The 16,379-nt window shown below is 42.2% G+C and overlaps 1 protein-coding gene across 1 annotated transcript in view; it reads right to left on the reverse strand.

The window, feature by feature from the left end:
- Positions 1-11,375: 11,375 nt before the first annotated feature.
- IL18R1 (interleukin 18 receptor 1) overlaps positions 11,376-16,379 on the reverse strand; it is a 33,966-nt gene continuing 28,962 nt past the window's right edge. Inside the window, exons 9-10 of the mRNA XM_060235241.1 lie at positions 15,125-15,283; positions 11,376-12,202 (exon numbers count right to left, since the gene is read on the reverse strand). Of these exons, the coding sequence (XP_060091224.1) occupies positions 11,811-12,202; positions 15,125-15,283 (551 nt within the window). The 3' untranslated portion in view covers positions 11,376-11,810. The remainder of the gene's footprint in view (positions 12,203-15,124; positions 15,284-16,379) is intronic.

A 16,379-nucleotide genomic window follows, 5' to 3' on the forward strand; every position in this document is an offset into this window, starting at 1 on the left:
TTTTATCCCACACTTCTTCCAAGAAGCTCAAACATCAGGCTAAACAACAGTACCAAAGGAGGATCTTTTCCTTCTGAATCACAAACAATATTTGGCCTTACTAAAATGGCACAAAGGTAGTACTCACAAAACAAGTACAATTAATAGCAATAATATTGTGCCTATCAGCTTGAAGTGCATCAGAGTGCCCACTCTCCCCTGAAATATCTATCACAATTTTTAACCTTGCTTCCTCAAAGGATCCTCACAACAACCTTCTGAGGTAGGTGCCCTGACCTGGATAGCTCAGGAAGCCCAGTCTCATCAGATCTTGAAAGCTAATCAAGGTTGACTCTAGCAAGTACTTGGATGGGAGACCTCCTTGAAATACCAGCAATCGGGAGGACAGGGGCAGGCCTGATAAATGAATAAATCATCAACCTCTCTGAATATCCTCCAGGCTTCCAGTAGAGGTCTGTCACCAGAAGTTGATAAGACTTCCAGGTGCAGACATACACACACACAACAAAAAGGCCTGTGAGATAGGTTAGGCCAGGGCTTTTTTATATAAGCCCAGCAGGAGCTCCCCCATACTTTCCCCTGTGAGCTTGCTGCAGTGGGCATGCTGCGGAAAGCTGAAGCAATCAGGGAGGCATTTAAAGATGCCTCCCCACACCTTCCACAGGCATCCCAGCTGGAGCCCTGGCTAGCCCAGGCAGAGTTCTACTCCTGTGCGCTCCTGCCCCCAAAAAGCCCTGGGTTAGGCAGAGAGAGCAGAGTTAACCCAAGGAGAACCTCATGGCCAAGTATGAATTTTAAACCAAATCACTCTAAAAGCACACGAATTACAACATTGGCTCTAGATATTAATTATACTCTTAATTCAGAACCAATACCCAGAATTCTACTCCATTTCAAAACTGGTCAGACAGGAGACATATGAAGCAGGAAACAAGGGGAAAGGACTAAACAGTTCTACAGGGTCAATGGCAAGTGGCATTTAGAGGAATCAAATCTTCTATACAGGACCCAAGGCAGAGATTAATATAGAGAAAAAACCTTTGGGGCACTCTGGACTCCTTGCTTATTTATTTTTAAATTGATAAGCTCACCATGTTGCTGGAGATGTTGTCACCCACGGAGCCGCTAGCTGCACATGCCACAAGAGAATCCACTGTTTTCATCACTCTGTTCTGAACTCTGTACAAGCAGAAACTTGGTCCAGTACCATGGAGCTCTCCTGCTTCAGGGAAAATCAAATGGCTACTCCGTGTTGCAGTAGTGGAAAATTTAGTGCTAGAAAATCAGCAAGTACAAGTACCTCTGTCAGGAGGAACTCTTCACACTGGCTCTGTTTGAGTGTATCCTGGACAAAAATCAATGCTATGAAGAAACCTTAAGAATTCTGGTCACTTACATGAAAACAGCCAGTCAGTATTATTACACTTGTCGATCCCTACCTCTGAACTTTAAAGTATACAACATTAACTGGATTAACACTAACTGAGAAATCAGCAAGAAAATGTCCACATCCTTATCAGCCCTTTTCATAAAGCTGCCCAATCCATCCAATTCTCTTCTTATCTCTTATTTCCCCTCTTGTTCCCATTCCTCATTGACGTTGTCTTCTGTTTACTTCAAAGTTTAAATGAAACTCTTCTCAACCCTCCCTCCAGTTTATATGCAGTGCCAACAATGTGTGTTCAATAAATACTTTTGCTAGCTATTTTTGTTTCTGTATTCCAATGAAATATCGTTAGCAGAAGCAACCGCTTCCATACTCATTAATTCAATGATATCTTCTAAAACAGAAAGATGTTTTTGTTTAATGCACTCAAAATACAGATGAAATTCCCTCAGATCAGCACTACGATCGATGAGGAACCTAAGCTATGGACTGGATTATCCAGCTTCAAGAATATTTCTTGTAATACAAAGTTTAAAAGAAACACCACTGGGGGGGAAAGTCCATTTGTTCTGATATCATCGTAAATGTTCCGTAACACTGCAGGGAAAGTTGGAGTCATCACATATGTTTCAGCTGTAGAAGAAGAAGAAGAAGATATTGGATTTATATCCCGCCCTCCACTCCGAAGAGTCTCAGAGCGGCTCACAATCTCCTTTACCTTCCTCCCCCACAACAGACACCCTGTGAGGTGGGTGGGGCTGGAGAGGGCTCTCACAGCAGCTGCCCTTTCAAGGACAACCTCTGCCAGGGCTATGGCTGACCCAAGGCCATGCTAGCAGGTGCAAGTGGAGGAGTGGGGAATCAAACCCGGTTCTCCCAGATAAGAGTCCGCACACTTAATCACTACACCAAACTGGCTCTGTAGTCCGTGGTGCTTGAGTATGAACCTGATGCCAGCACACCTGAAACTAAACCTGATTCTTATTTCAGCACAAATCCACAGAATTCTGTTGTGTTAATTACCAGAATGAACAGCAAAAATAATAGACTGGGCACTGAAACAGAATCACCAGTAGATGAACGGTAAATAACTCAACAAAGCAGTAGACAAGTGCACCTTTAAGACCAACTAAATTTTATTCAGAATGTAAGCTTTTGTATACTCTTAAGCAGACTTCATCAGACAAAATAACTCAGTGTACTGTGACAAAGGCAATAAAAATATAAACCTCTTCAGATTACTTCTACAGAAAGATTTGCTTAACCACCCCAACAAGAGGAGTATTACAAATCTGTAGTTTTTAAAGATAACATTATCTGAAGAATTATCTGACAAAAACTCTTACCTCTACATCCTCTTTTATGCAATAAAAGTTGTGGTTTGCTCTAAGCTGGGGAGAACATGCATGTTTCCTCTTAATCAGTATTTCCTTTACCTCAGTATCATCAGCTCTTCCTTTGTTAGTCAAGTGCTTCCGGCAACTTTTCTAGCTAAGCAGAGAGGGGAAAACATTGCATAACTTTTGAATGACTGCAATCAACTCTCACCTATCATCTAGAACATTAAGAACTGAGATACTGAGTATTCATTTCCTTTCTTGTTCATATCTAGGCAACTCATTAGGCATCTGATCTTAGTGCTGGCTTCAACCAGTAGCAAAGTCAGTCATTTGCTGGCATAGGAGGTGCCATGAGACTCCTCCAGACAAGTTGCTTACACACACACACACCCCAGCCACATTCCCATTGCTGAATTCCTGCACTTACTTCGTGTAAAGACGATTTTGACATACTCATTGCTTTAATGTGGGTCTATGTGTGTACGTGTGTGCATGTCTGTATCTATACATACATGTCTATATCTATACACACACAACAAGCAAGCAGTATCACCTTTACTGCAGCAGGATCAGGAATCCAGCAATGGGAATATATATACAGGAAAAGAGACTAAGGTGTTCCTTGTAACCCCATTTACATTCCCATTTCAGGGAATTTTTGTAATTAAGGGGGGGAGTTCTAAGTAAATCCTCAGTTCTTCTTTCATAAACATGAGGATGGCTGGAGGAAACAATCCAGGAAAATACTTTGATTATGGCTTCTCCCCACAAACTTGTAAAACCAAATCTATTGGTTTTTCACTATTTGTACCAACTAAAACTGATGTCTGGTATTATTAATACAGGAATGATCACTAACGTCCACTTCACTTAGTCTTTTAAGAGACCTGCATCCTGGCTGATATTAGAGCAACATTTTGCTAACTAATGGTTTTTGCGGTTTTGATGCGATCCTTCCATTGTTGCTTGTTTCTTCTTTCCAGCATGTCAGGGATGTATTTTGATACCAACTTGTCACACTAATTTGTTTCATACAGACATGCAATCCCATGCACAGCCAAGGAGGCTATCATATCATGTCATCTCCCCCCCCCCCTTTTTATTGTCAATGTCCAGCCTGCATAAGAGTTGTATAGGAACTGAAAGCTTGCACATTGTTTTACATGTTTTACATCTAAGTGCTACATGGATTTTGTTTTTGGATTTTGCTTTAGACCAGCTGGGCAACTGGTCTAATATCAGATGCCATCACCTCGCCCCTTACACACAGAGGAAGGAAGACCAGTGTCTAAGGGAAAAAATTACCAGTGGTCTCAAGGAAAAAAAAGATATTCCCTATATATCAAGCTTCAAGCACAAGAAGGGGGTGGGGAGGAACTAGCTCCTTGGGTTGCCAGGTCAGTGTTGGAAAATACCTGGAGACTTTGGGGGTGAAGCCAGGAGAGAGCAGGGTTTCGGGAGGGGAGGGGCCACAGCCTGGTACAATGCCACAGAGTCCACTCTTCAAAGCAGTCATTTTCTCCAGGGGAGCTGATCTCTGTCAGCTGGAGATCAGTTGTGAAAGCAAGAAATCTCCAAGCTCCACGTGAAGGCTGTCAACCCTAGGCACTGGTTCTTTATGATCCCATTTCCTCTCTTCCACTTTCAACTGGGGAAGACAAAATAAGTTTGATCCTCCCCCCCCCCGCCCCCTTCTAAGAGGGTCAAACTAGTAGAGAAAACTATTCCTGCCTCCTGTACCGATAGCTACTCATTTTATGGCAGACCCTACAAAATGGACAGTCCCACAACAAACAGGGAAGCTAGCCCCCAACCCGTTCAGACGAACCGGGGAGGAAAGTGTAACTAGGGTGGCTGGGCAAGATGCCAACGAAGCGGACTCCTGGAGCGCTGCTGGACCGCTTTTCTAACAGAATCCGGAGCAAACACCGCAAGAACCATAGCAAAAGGCAGCCTATGGGAATGCCCCGCAGTTTAAAGAAGGCGGTGCCTCCTTCCTCTCCTGCACCTCTCATTGGCTGACCCGGCCTTGGCTTTCCGATCTCAGGCGAGAGCGCAGATTCCAGAGGGCTGAAGACAGCCGGGGGCAGATTTTGAGGTCGACGGATTCTTTCGAGTGGGTAGAATCCGGGACATTCTCAGAGCAGGCAAAGACCCGAGAGAGGGCTCAGAAAAACGAGAGTGTTCCAGTAAATTAGGGGCCGTTGGAGGGCAGGAAGTTTCCACCCGTGTGGTGGCCCTTTGTCATCTGCCACCATCTTCGATGAGCTGTCCTTTATCCGCCCCACGATATGTTTCTCTTCCTGGAAAGGCTTTCGCGTGGTGCTCTGATTTAGCGAAATGGCAGTTGTGAAATGACTCATCATCATCGTCTCAAAACCCGAATCAAATGTACAGCTTTGGGAAGGATTTGTTTTAATCTGCGCTCTGGCTGTGTGGGGCTGAGTGATGCTACTGTGACAATATGGGTCAAATCAAGATTTCCGATGGCAAAAAAGCAGTTCCACGCGCAGGAAAAGGAAGTAATTTTTCACCAATTCCTCCTTCCGCTGCTACCCCCGCTTCACCTTTTATGCCAGGGGTGTCAAATTCATTTGTTATGAGGGCCGGATCTGATATAAGTGAGACTTTGTTGGGCTGGGCCATATTTAAGATTAAATAGCAGGGATATAAACTTTTTAGAGGACACAGACAAACACAAAGATTTTCTTAAGAACTTAAACCTTGCTTAAATATTAGCACTCACTGGTCTTAAAGGTGCTTTTTCTGTATTTCTCCCATGGGATCCAGGGAACTGGGCAAAGGAAGCTCTGGCTCTTTCCTTCCTTCCCCAGGGGGCCAGGAGGGGGGAGGAACCTTAGCCAATAGAAGGAAGAGAGGCTTGGCCAGTAGCTCTGCTGTGCGATTGTGATAGCCTGGCAAAGCAAGCTCTTCCTTCCCCCCTCCTCCCCAAGGGAGGAGCCTCAGCCAATGGAGAAAATAGAGGCTTTGCTCTGTAGCTCCTGGGCAGTTAAGCAAGCCTTGCAAAGCAAACTGTGATACAGAAAGAAGCAAGAGAGAGGGAGAAGGAAGCAGATGACAGCCAGTTGCCCGGGGCCTGATAGGAGCCCTCCGGGGGCCTGATTCGGCCCCCAGGTCAGATGTTTGACACCCCTGTTTCATGCAATTCTATGAGGTCCCTCCCTGCCTCCCAAGGTGTAGAAGGAGGCAGAAATTCAGTGAATTCCCTTAAGAGAGTGCAGTAAGAGTGCAGTACCGGGGCATGGCTCAACAACCCCCATGTCCTCAAACCTGATGTCCAATTCAATACAACAATGAGAACCATCAGCAGATGCATTAAACCCACTCAGGTCTATTGGCTACCTATGTTGTGCCATATTGCTCCCTTGCACCGCCAAAGACAAGATGCTCTTTTTCGGAAATATAAAAAGATAATGATCAAGAAAGATGATGATGGTGGTGGTGGTGGTGGTGATGAAGTGCCAGGCTTTGGGCAATGAATAACATTAAAAAATACATATATATAAAATCAGTTACATTAAAAAGATTACAAACCCTGATGGCATCTTTAAAGTGCACAAGCAGGGATTGAATTCAGCAGAAGCTCACAGGAGCACAGCTCCTGAACCTCCAGCCAGGGTCTGCACCCAGCTGTACACAGATCCCGGAGCATATGCAAATAAGATATGCTACTGAGCTCCTGCACCTTTTTTTCTACAAAATGACCTCTGCCCACAGGATTTGACTTGTCAAGTAAAGCATGGAAGACTGCTAATAGGACAGGCTTGGCAGATGTGCAAACCTGTTGTTTAAATGGGGAAAAATAGCAGGACCTGATTGTAATTGTGGTGCAGCCTGCCAAACTATTTCTCATCTGACACAGGAACATGAGCATTGTGATTTTTAGGAGATGTGAACAGAGTTCTTTGAACTTTCCCCAGCTGCGAGTGGATTGAAAATTTAGATAGTGATATTTAGTGGGATTGTTCAGTCTGTCTGTATACCCATTTCATTGACTTGGTTACATATTTTATATTATTATATACTTCTTGTAATTCTGCCATACAATTCATAATAATGCTGGGTTCCTAACAGTGTTAACAAAATGGACTCTTAGTGCTGCTTGATGGAGTTTTGAAGCTGGATCTGTAGCAAACACCGGAAGAAGCCATTGCAAAAGCTAGCCTATGGGAAAACCATCATTTTGTGCTCCCCTGCCCCCCACTTCTGCTTTTGGTGAGAAATTCCAAGAGCAACATTTACCTGCATGGGTAGCTTTTGAAAGATAGCACTCTGGAAACATATTTGATTTATTTACAAGTTCATACATAGAATGCAAGTAGAGGCATACCTACAGGATAGTAAATCCACCCCATCTGTATCAGAACCCCAGAAATATCCTGCACCCATAAGGAGCTTTAGCAGTATTAGTGTGCTTCTCTCCCTAGCTCCGCTCAGGTCACAGTGAATGCATGTGCAGTCTGTGGACAGTGTACACTTGATTTTTCTTCATAAGCACATTTTAGTAATTCTCGCGCTACATTATGCTCATGTACAGCTGAACATGTGATTGAAACCCCACATTTGACCACGTACTGGTTGTCAGTGTCGTTTGTAAAACCAAGGTGAGACAGCAGCGTTACTGGCTTCTCTTGCTCCATCTCCAGCTACCTTGCTCTGTTAGTGGTTTTTAACAGTTTTCAGTTTATTTTTAATTGAAGTTGTACACCACTCTGAATCTGGCTTGCTGGGGGAGGGCACTTAAACAATCTAAACAAATAAATAAAGTATGTTGACTCTTTCTTACAATCCTGTGTGCACATATAAATGTGGACTATATGACCACTCAAGGTAACGTGTGAACAGGGCCATGGCCTCTGTCAGAATCTGAAGTGCTATTTCTTCTCACATAGATGCCCACTTGCCTCTTGCGTTTTGTGGGAGAGGAAAAACCTCTTCCAGTCTTTGATGGCTGTTTCAGCAGAGCCATCAAAGGACCACCACCCAATAATTGGCACATTGAATGAGAGCCACAGCCTTTTAAAACAAACTACACTTCTTTTGTTACAACCTTTCTCTTCATCCATATGTACCACTTTATGCCATAGGATAGACCCATTCACAGTAAGAGACCTCCAAATCCAGTTTCATTCACAAGCTAGTTTATATCATGCTTCAGGTATCAAATACAGGTCTTTTTTGCTGTGAAAACCTTGGGGTGGGGTGGGGGGGAAGTTGCATTGAAGCCCAAAGGAAAGGTTTCTGTTTTTTGTGATCAGAGATGGCACTTAAGACATTTAAAAAAAAAACATGAAAGGTGTCACCAGCTAATGATGTGGTTAGAAGTGAGCCTCTAGGCCAGGGGTGTCAAACATGTGGCCCCAGGGGCTGAATCAGGCTCTGGAGGGCTCCCATCAGGCCCCTGAGCAACTGGCTGTCATCTGCTTCCTTCTCCCTCTCTCTTGAGTCCTTCTGCATAACAGCTTGTTTTGCCAGGCTTGCTCAATTGCACAGGAGCTACAAAGCAAAGCCTCTATTTTCTCCTTTGGCTAAGGCTCCTCCCTTGGGGGAAGGGGGAGAGAGCTTGCTTTGACAGACTCTCTCAATTGCACAGCAGAACTACTAAGCCAAGCCTCTCTTTCTTCCATTAGCTGAGGCTCCTCTCCCTCCTGGTCCCCTGAGGAAGGAAAGTTTCCTTTGCCCAGTTCCCTGGATTGCATGGGAGAAATACAAAGAAAGCACCTTAAAGACCAGCGAGTGCTATTGTTTTAAGCATGCTTTATTTTAAGCTTTTTAAAAATCTTTCTGTTTGTGTCCTTTATAAAGTTTATATCTCTGGCATTACATTTTATGACACACATGGCCCGTCCCAACAGTGTCTCATTTATGTCAGATCCAACCCTCATAACAAATGAGTTTGACACTCCTGCTCTAGGCTACAGGCAGTGTGGTTGACTCAAGTCAGATGGGTCTCTGCTGCACAGATTTGGTTATGTTGCTGCATAACCAAACTCATCCAGTTGGTTAATCAAGTGCCATACAACACACCCTTGTGCTTTGAGGATCCCACTGCTGATATGGCTGGTTGGGTTGTATACAGCATCCCATAAATAAAAATTTAAAATATTTTATCATTGTGTTGTACTTCATCTGTCATGTTTTGATGTCTGTTTTTGCATTACTTGCATTTTGAGGAGGGAAATCACACATTATCTAGCTGTACATAAACAGAGTGTCTCGGATAAATGACTATTGGTTCCTTTCCTAACAATGAATTCTATCATCAGTAACTCTGTCCTATCTCATCAGAGTATGGTGCTTTTCCACTGGACTCATTGAGCTCAACAGGGCTTGTGCAGAAGACCTTGCGAGAATGGGTACAGTGAAGGGTCTTTTTACAGGGTGGTGCTTTGATTTGACCATTTTAAAATCTTTGTTTCTGTCCAGCTCTTTACAAGCTACTGAAGCCATATATGTTCAAAGATTAGAAAATTACCAACAAGAAACAAGGTAGATTTGCTGCTAGGAATGGCAACACTTGAGTATCTGGTAAGAAAACTTTCTTGTAAATACTCAGAGATATGGCATGCAATACACCTTTGTGCTCTAGCAAATTATGGATGGTTCAGCCATTTACTGGGCTGCAAGGCAAAACACTTTGCAAGCAAATACAATAATGACTACTTAGCAACATTTTAATTGTTTAATACATTAATGGAAAATGCATGGAGGACTGTGAAGAATAACCCATATATTAAGTATGATACAGACAAACGAATACTGGAATATGCAAAAGAACACAGAAATATGCATATATATACAAAAATATAAATAAAACCCAATTGATTATAAAATAAGATCCAACTAAATATATAGGAGTACAAACATTGTGAAATTCCATGGAAAATCAACTGTTTTACAAAAATTTCTACCCTGCTTTTCTTCCTCAGAAGTGCCGCCAAGGCAGCTACAAATTAAAAACATATATAATAAATCCACATCTTAAAAACTATGAAACAAACAAAAATACATAATGAAAACAAAACCACAGCTAAAATACACATACAAAAATAAAACACTAGGCAGGAAGGCGAGATCTCCATGGAAACTCCAAATGATCAACACACCTGATGATGGGGAGGGATGGTGGCTCAGTGGTAGAGCATCTGCTTGGTAAGCAGGAGGTCCCAGGTTCAATCCCCGGCATCTCCGACTAAAAAAGGTCCAGGTAAATAGGCGTGAAAAACCTCAGCTTGAGACCTTGGAGAGCCTCTGCCAGTCTGAGTAGAAGGTCTGATTCAGTATAAGGCAGCTTCATATGTTCATGAAACAAAATAGTCTTCACCCCCTGGCAGAAGATGGCAACAGAAAGGGACAGGTGAGGCTCTCTGGGGAGAGAGTTCCAGAGTTTTGGTGCCATGACCAAGAAGGCCCTCTTGGATCGCCACCCACCTAATCTTAGAAAACAGGAATACCCAAAGCAGAGCCTCAGATGATCTCTGCAGGGATTGGGTAGGTTCATAAAGGAGTAGGCAGTCCTTCAGGTGTGTTGATCCCAAACCATCTAGGGCTTTATTGGTCAGCACCAGCACCCTGAATTGAGCCCAGAAGCAAATTGGGAGAAGGAGCAAGACTGGAATGATATGGTCCCTATGCATCCTGAACCAGTTGGAGTTCCTGAACTGATTTCAAGGGCAGCCTCACACAGAGTGCATTGCAATAATATAATCTAGATGGCCCAGGCTAGCCCAATCTCATTGGAAGCTAAGCAATTAGTACTTGGATGGGAGACTACAACAGTCGTTCAGGGTAGCTATCCAGAGCCAGGCAGTAGCAAACCACATATTTCATCTCTTGCCTTGAAAACCCTACAAGATCAACATAAGTCAGCTGCAATTAGCTGCCACATTACACTATTAATCTAGACATACCTAGGGCATGCACCACAACAGCCAGATCTGCAGGAAAAGCTAAAACTAGCTAACCAGTAAAAGGCATTACTGGCCATCTTGTTGGGATTAAATTTGAGGTTATTAGCCCTCATCCACTCCAGGTACCAGTTCAGAGTTTCTACAGACTGCTTGGATGGCTTGGAAGCACAAAAATGTTATTTACATATTCCAGCTGACCTCACCCACTGGTGTCATGTAGATATTAAAGAGCACAGGGGACAAGATGGAGCCTTGTGGGACCCCCACCCCAGCCTACTTTAACTAACAAGGTGACTTGGAAATTTTGATTTCAACTTCTGAGGCCAGTTTGAAACCCAAGTCCAGACTTCGGAAGTTGAGTCTCATCAGTATGAATACTGAATAAGTTGAAGAATGACTAGACTAGTCCATTGATGAGGCTCCAGCTAGTCCTGTTTTGGCATGAGCCCTAATTGTGAGGCAAAGGAAAAACAGCCACAGACAACACAATGCAAACATTTATGATAAATTATTATCAGCATCAAGCAACAACTATTCATATATAACATAAAAGGAGGACATACACATACACACACATAATTTTATATGTAACAAATGTAAAAAAGAAGCAATAATTAAATATGGTAATTTTAAAAAACTTTGTTTACAATATTCCAAATTAAAACTAGTTTAATAGTTTAATTATTCAAACTAGTTTAATTATTCAATAATCAATTATATATAATCAATTACATTAAAACTTCTTTGAAAAGCAACAAAATACATTCTTTTAAACACACACACACACCCAAATCACCAGTTGCTCTTTAGCATACCCTGTTTTTCAATCACAGATATTCTTTAAAACACAGCACCAACTGAAATTTCTTGAGACACAGAATTCTACTTCACGACAATATACATGGTATTCATCCACAACAAAAGTATGATTTAGTCTCTATTTTACAACTGTGGTGAATCTTCAGAATGCAAGCACTGGAAGCCATGGTGATGTCCTATGTTTTCTGCTGATTGGAGATAAAAATCCCAAATATGTCTATAATACAAGTCAATTACTGAAAAGTACCCCTTCCAAATCTACCAAGAATCAAAAAAGACACTGAGGAAAAAGAACTACCCTTACCTCAGTGAAACCCAGAAGTGAAGCCCTGATCAGGAAACCCACCTGGGATGAGGTGCAAACTGACTTAGTTTTGTCCTAGGATGTATTCTATGAAAATAGGCCAGTGCATTAATTGAGGAAGATTTTGCAGGCATCGCATAGCGGAGTTTCTTCCAAAATCTGGAATTTAATCGGAGAGACTTTTCTTCTTTCCATTTTATCCTCTGACTGGATGAAAGAAGCTCCAATGAATCAGGCAAAAAACTAAAATCCCTTAAAGGCATGTATTCTATCAATATTACTTTGATCTTCCTTTCAACTAAGGCCTTATGCAATCCAGCTTCAAGCTCAAACATGACTTTGTCAGAGATGTAATTCTTGCTCAGTATAATAATTAACCTTCGACTTTTGTCAATAAATGATTGGACATCATCAACGATGGCTGTAAATGTAAAATATAAATGTAAAAATGCTGAAATTGCTGGGAGGGAAAAAAATTAATGTAAGCTACTTGAAATATCTACACAAATCCCACTGAAATCAATGAGTCTGCACTTGCAGTTAACTGTTAACAATACTACTAATGCAAATATTTGGATACTTCCAGTAACTACTTCCAGAGACACTAAATGGTATCAAAATCTTAGAGACTAGATTCTGCACACAGAGACATTCAGAACAAAACCAGCAATTGTAACAGCAGTGGCCACCTAACAGGAATACTGAGATCTATTGGAATTTTTACAGAATAAAGTTTGAGTCCACTGGCACCTTTAAGACCAATGAAGTTTTGGTTGCACACATACTTCTTCAGATGACGTTTACAGTGTCTGAAACCACAGAGATTGCCAATTGTCATAATTCAAGATGGTCTAGCTGCCACATTACAGTTATAGATAGCCATGAAAGTTAAACTATGCTTTGTTCCTTCCTCTGTCTATTAAACAACAGAGAAAAGGAAATTGCAGGAAATTTCATAATTTTTCTGGTTCACTGCAGTGCAATGTGAAGAACTTACGTGAAAACCTTTTGGTAAGTAGCATGTTTACATGCATTTTTTTCCCCAAGAAAGTTTCTTTTCTTTCTTTTTTTATCTCATATGCAATCACTTGTGACAGGTGTACTGTAGGTGACACAGAAGAGGAACACTTCTTGAGGCATACCATCATGCATGCACTCCTGACTGCCCCCTAACTTGGTTGATTTAGGGATAGCAGACTACATCTGCACTAAAGTGCACCACAAAAGAGGCAAAGATCAAAGGAAACTAAGTCAGCCTATGAAAAAAAATCCAAAGAAGTTTAGCTGGGTAGTACTTATTAGGGTAGTACTTATTTACTGGGTAGTAAATTTTAGGACCAATCTAAAATGTTACAAAATAATTAGCAAATTTTCTATTTCCCCTAGATTCTTCATCAGCCTGGACATTCAGTTCCCCACCCCACCCCCCAAAAAAGATTAGGGATGAGGTAAAAGTATGTTCCAAGAGACAAAGAAAGTATGTTTTCCAGCACTGCATTTCTGGTGTTCCTATCTCATATACCAGGAGGGAGAACTAATTCATTCCGCATGGTCTGAGCAATTGCAGCTTTGCTATGACATTAACCCACTCTGTTCATTTTTTTAATTTTGAAGAAACAATTCAATAGACACCAATTCTGACTGGAAGAATTCCACAAATTTAAATGGACATTACAATGTAAATAGCCATTGACTATTTATAAAGGCAGGGATGAATATATAAGATATGACCACAGATGCCTAAATGTTTGGTCAAAGCCAGGTTTAGGTCTGAGAACAAAAGTGCTATCAGTCATTTGAAACAATCAAAGGCACTTCTGGGAAGGAAGGAAGTAAAAAACCACAATTTCACATGTTTTCTGTTACATTAAGAGAAGTAAATTACCTCTTCTGCTAAAGTGGTCTGAACACTTCATGAAACGTAGTGCAACACCATGTGCTGCTCACATTTTTTTTTCTGCTCACATAACACTTTTTTGAGACAGATCAGCAAATAATGGTGCTACCTCTGTTTCATTCTAAAGTAGATATATTCCCTCCATTTTGTTTTAAAAAGTAGTAAACATGTATATCACTCTCCTTCCCTTTCAATGAGACTGTTTCTTCACACAGCGCATCACTCAAAGACTGGGTACCATTCTAATACTGTTACTAATAGGAAAATGTTCTTAGAATAGGGTTGCCAAGTTCCTCTGCCACTGCGGCGGGGCACTTCTCTCTTGCACGCAGCATGATGACATCACCCAGAAGTGGCATCATTGTGCTGGGCACATCACCCTGGGGACACTCTAGGATTCACAGAAAAACCCCTATGGTACCACAGAGTTTTATCATGAATCCTAGAGTTTCTCTAGTGCAACAACGTCACTTCTGGGTGACATCACTGTGCAGGACACATCATGCAATGACAGAGCAGGGACCCCCCCAACGGCCTGCTCCATACCAGTGGGTTGAAGCCCCCCAAACCAGGAGATCCCCCACCCTCAGCAGGAGCTTGGCAGCCCTATCTTAAAATAATACAGCAGAAAGCCGACATTTCCCTTCACTAGTAAAGTTAGAATTTTTTTGGCAGGGCCTGCAATATACCAAACCAAGAAAGATGTGAATGGTTGACAAAAAGCAAGCCCTATTGGCATTACTGCTGTTTCTTGTGTGATGACACAATTGATAGTTTAGAGACATTCCCTTATTTTTAACCATATTAGGGACCTGGAAGCAAGGCTGGCCCCCTGCTAGGCTGCTTTAGGCAACTGCCTAGTGCATACACGCCTGTGGCTCACTTGTGTACTGACAGGCACAGCAGCTCTGAGTGTGACGGCCACTTGCCTGGGTCCAGCAGAGAGGAGGGCAGCCTGGTGGAGGTCACCAACACCAGTGACGGCAGCCTGCCTACTTGCCTTCTCCCATGAACCAGTTTGCACACACCTATATGCAAGCTACCACAGGAGCTCTGGATAATGTAGCACCTGGGTGGCTGGGACCTTCCCCCATTCCAGGCAGTGCAGGCATGACCCCAGTAAGAGCCGCCTGTGGGTGGCTTCCTTGCAGTGTGACTAGGCAGCGAAAGGAAAGAGAAAGAGAAAGAAAGGGGGCAGAATGACATATGCTGATGATGATGCTTGCCCACCTGCAGATGGCTTCTTTTATCCAGTAAAAATCTAAACAATTCCTGAAGTAATTCTTCTTTTACCATGCCACAAGAACCATCTTCTTGGCAGATAAATCTGACCATAAAACATCTCTCTTTTTTTGGTACAAAGCAATGTATTTTAAGCCCTGAAGAAGCTTTTCCCTTTTTCCCCAAAAAACTAAAGTTATTTAATGCAATATCCCTTCAGCCTACCTCCTCCAGGAGAAATATCCCTTTCAAAGATACACAAGTTGTATCCAAAATGGTCTTCTAATATTCTTGGCAATATGTCCAGAGCAAATTCTCTCTCTTCACCACATATTGGTATACAGTCTTTCAGGTAAGACACAAAAGCATCATATATTTTTCCATCTGAAACAAAAAAGAACTTTGTATTTACCCAATGTTATATATTTCTTTTTTAAAAAAATCCTACTCCTCCTTTTGCCACTTTTGAAGGCATGTTTTGCTTCAGCTCTTGCCCAGCCCAGCTCATTAGATGGTACAGGAAGCTTCCTGAGATGGTGAAATTTCAACAGATTCCAGAGATAGTAATCTTGAGGGATACAATCCACCCTCCAACAGATTCATGGTAATCTTGAGGGATACAATCCACCCTCCAAGACCCATAGAACAATGTGTGCACACACATATTTTTTAACAGCAGCCTTGTTCTCCTCATTCCATATGAGTAAACATTTCTTCCTACAAAAGTATGGCGGGAAGATACAACAGGCCAAACTTCTCAGGAAGAAACACTGGCATTTCTCCTAGTTAAGGCTGGAGTTGGAGGGAATTTCTGTTGGAGGTAGGAGGAAGGATTCAAACTGCTTAGTAGAAAGGCAGCATACATGCCACTGGGCTTTTCCATGCTCGCATTTTACTTGCTGGTAAGCTCCAGTTTCTGGGGGGTTGTTTCTGTTCTGCACATATTTTGCTCCCTCTAGCGGTCTGTTTGATATCATACAGATTTGTTTCCAGTTTATCTCCCTGCAGATTCAAATTGCAGGTCTTTATACCAGGCATAAATCATGGGATACCAAATCAACCACTAGAGGGAGCAAAATATGTATAGAAGGGGGGGGGGAACCAAAGAAACATGAATTTACCAGTGAGTAAAATAAGAATGCAGAAAACCTCACTGTTTTCCCCCTCTCCAACCAAAATATGGAGGAAGATTAGTTTTCTTATTATTTTTTAACTTGGATTAGCGCTGCTCTCCAACTCCCGTGTTTTCAAGCACTGCATTTCTGGTGTTCCTATCAGTCACACCACCATAGCCTGATTTAAATCCAACAAAGATACAACATCCTCAAGCACAAAACTTTTGGGGGCCTTGTTACACAAAACGTGTAGCATAAGTCATGGGGCAGGGGACTGAATAGGCTGTAGTGCATGGCATTTTAGGACAAATACTTCAGCCTTCCCTCCTTTCCAACTTGCACTGGTTTGGGCAGCAAAAGAATGG

Source organism: Heteronotia binoei, chromosome 3 (genome assembly GCF_032191835.1).
Source record: "Heteronotia binoei isolate CCM8104 ecotype False Entrance Well chromosome 3, APGP_CSIRO_Hbin_v1, whole genome shotgun sequence".
NCBI lineage: Eukaryota > Metazoa > Chordata > Lepidosauria > Squamata > Gekkonidae > Heteronotia > Heteronotia binoei.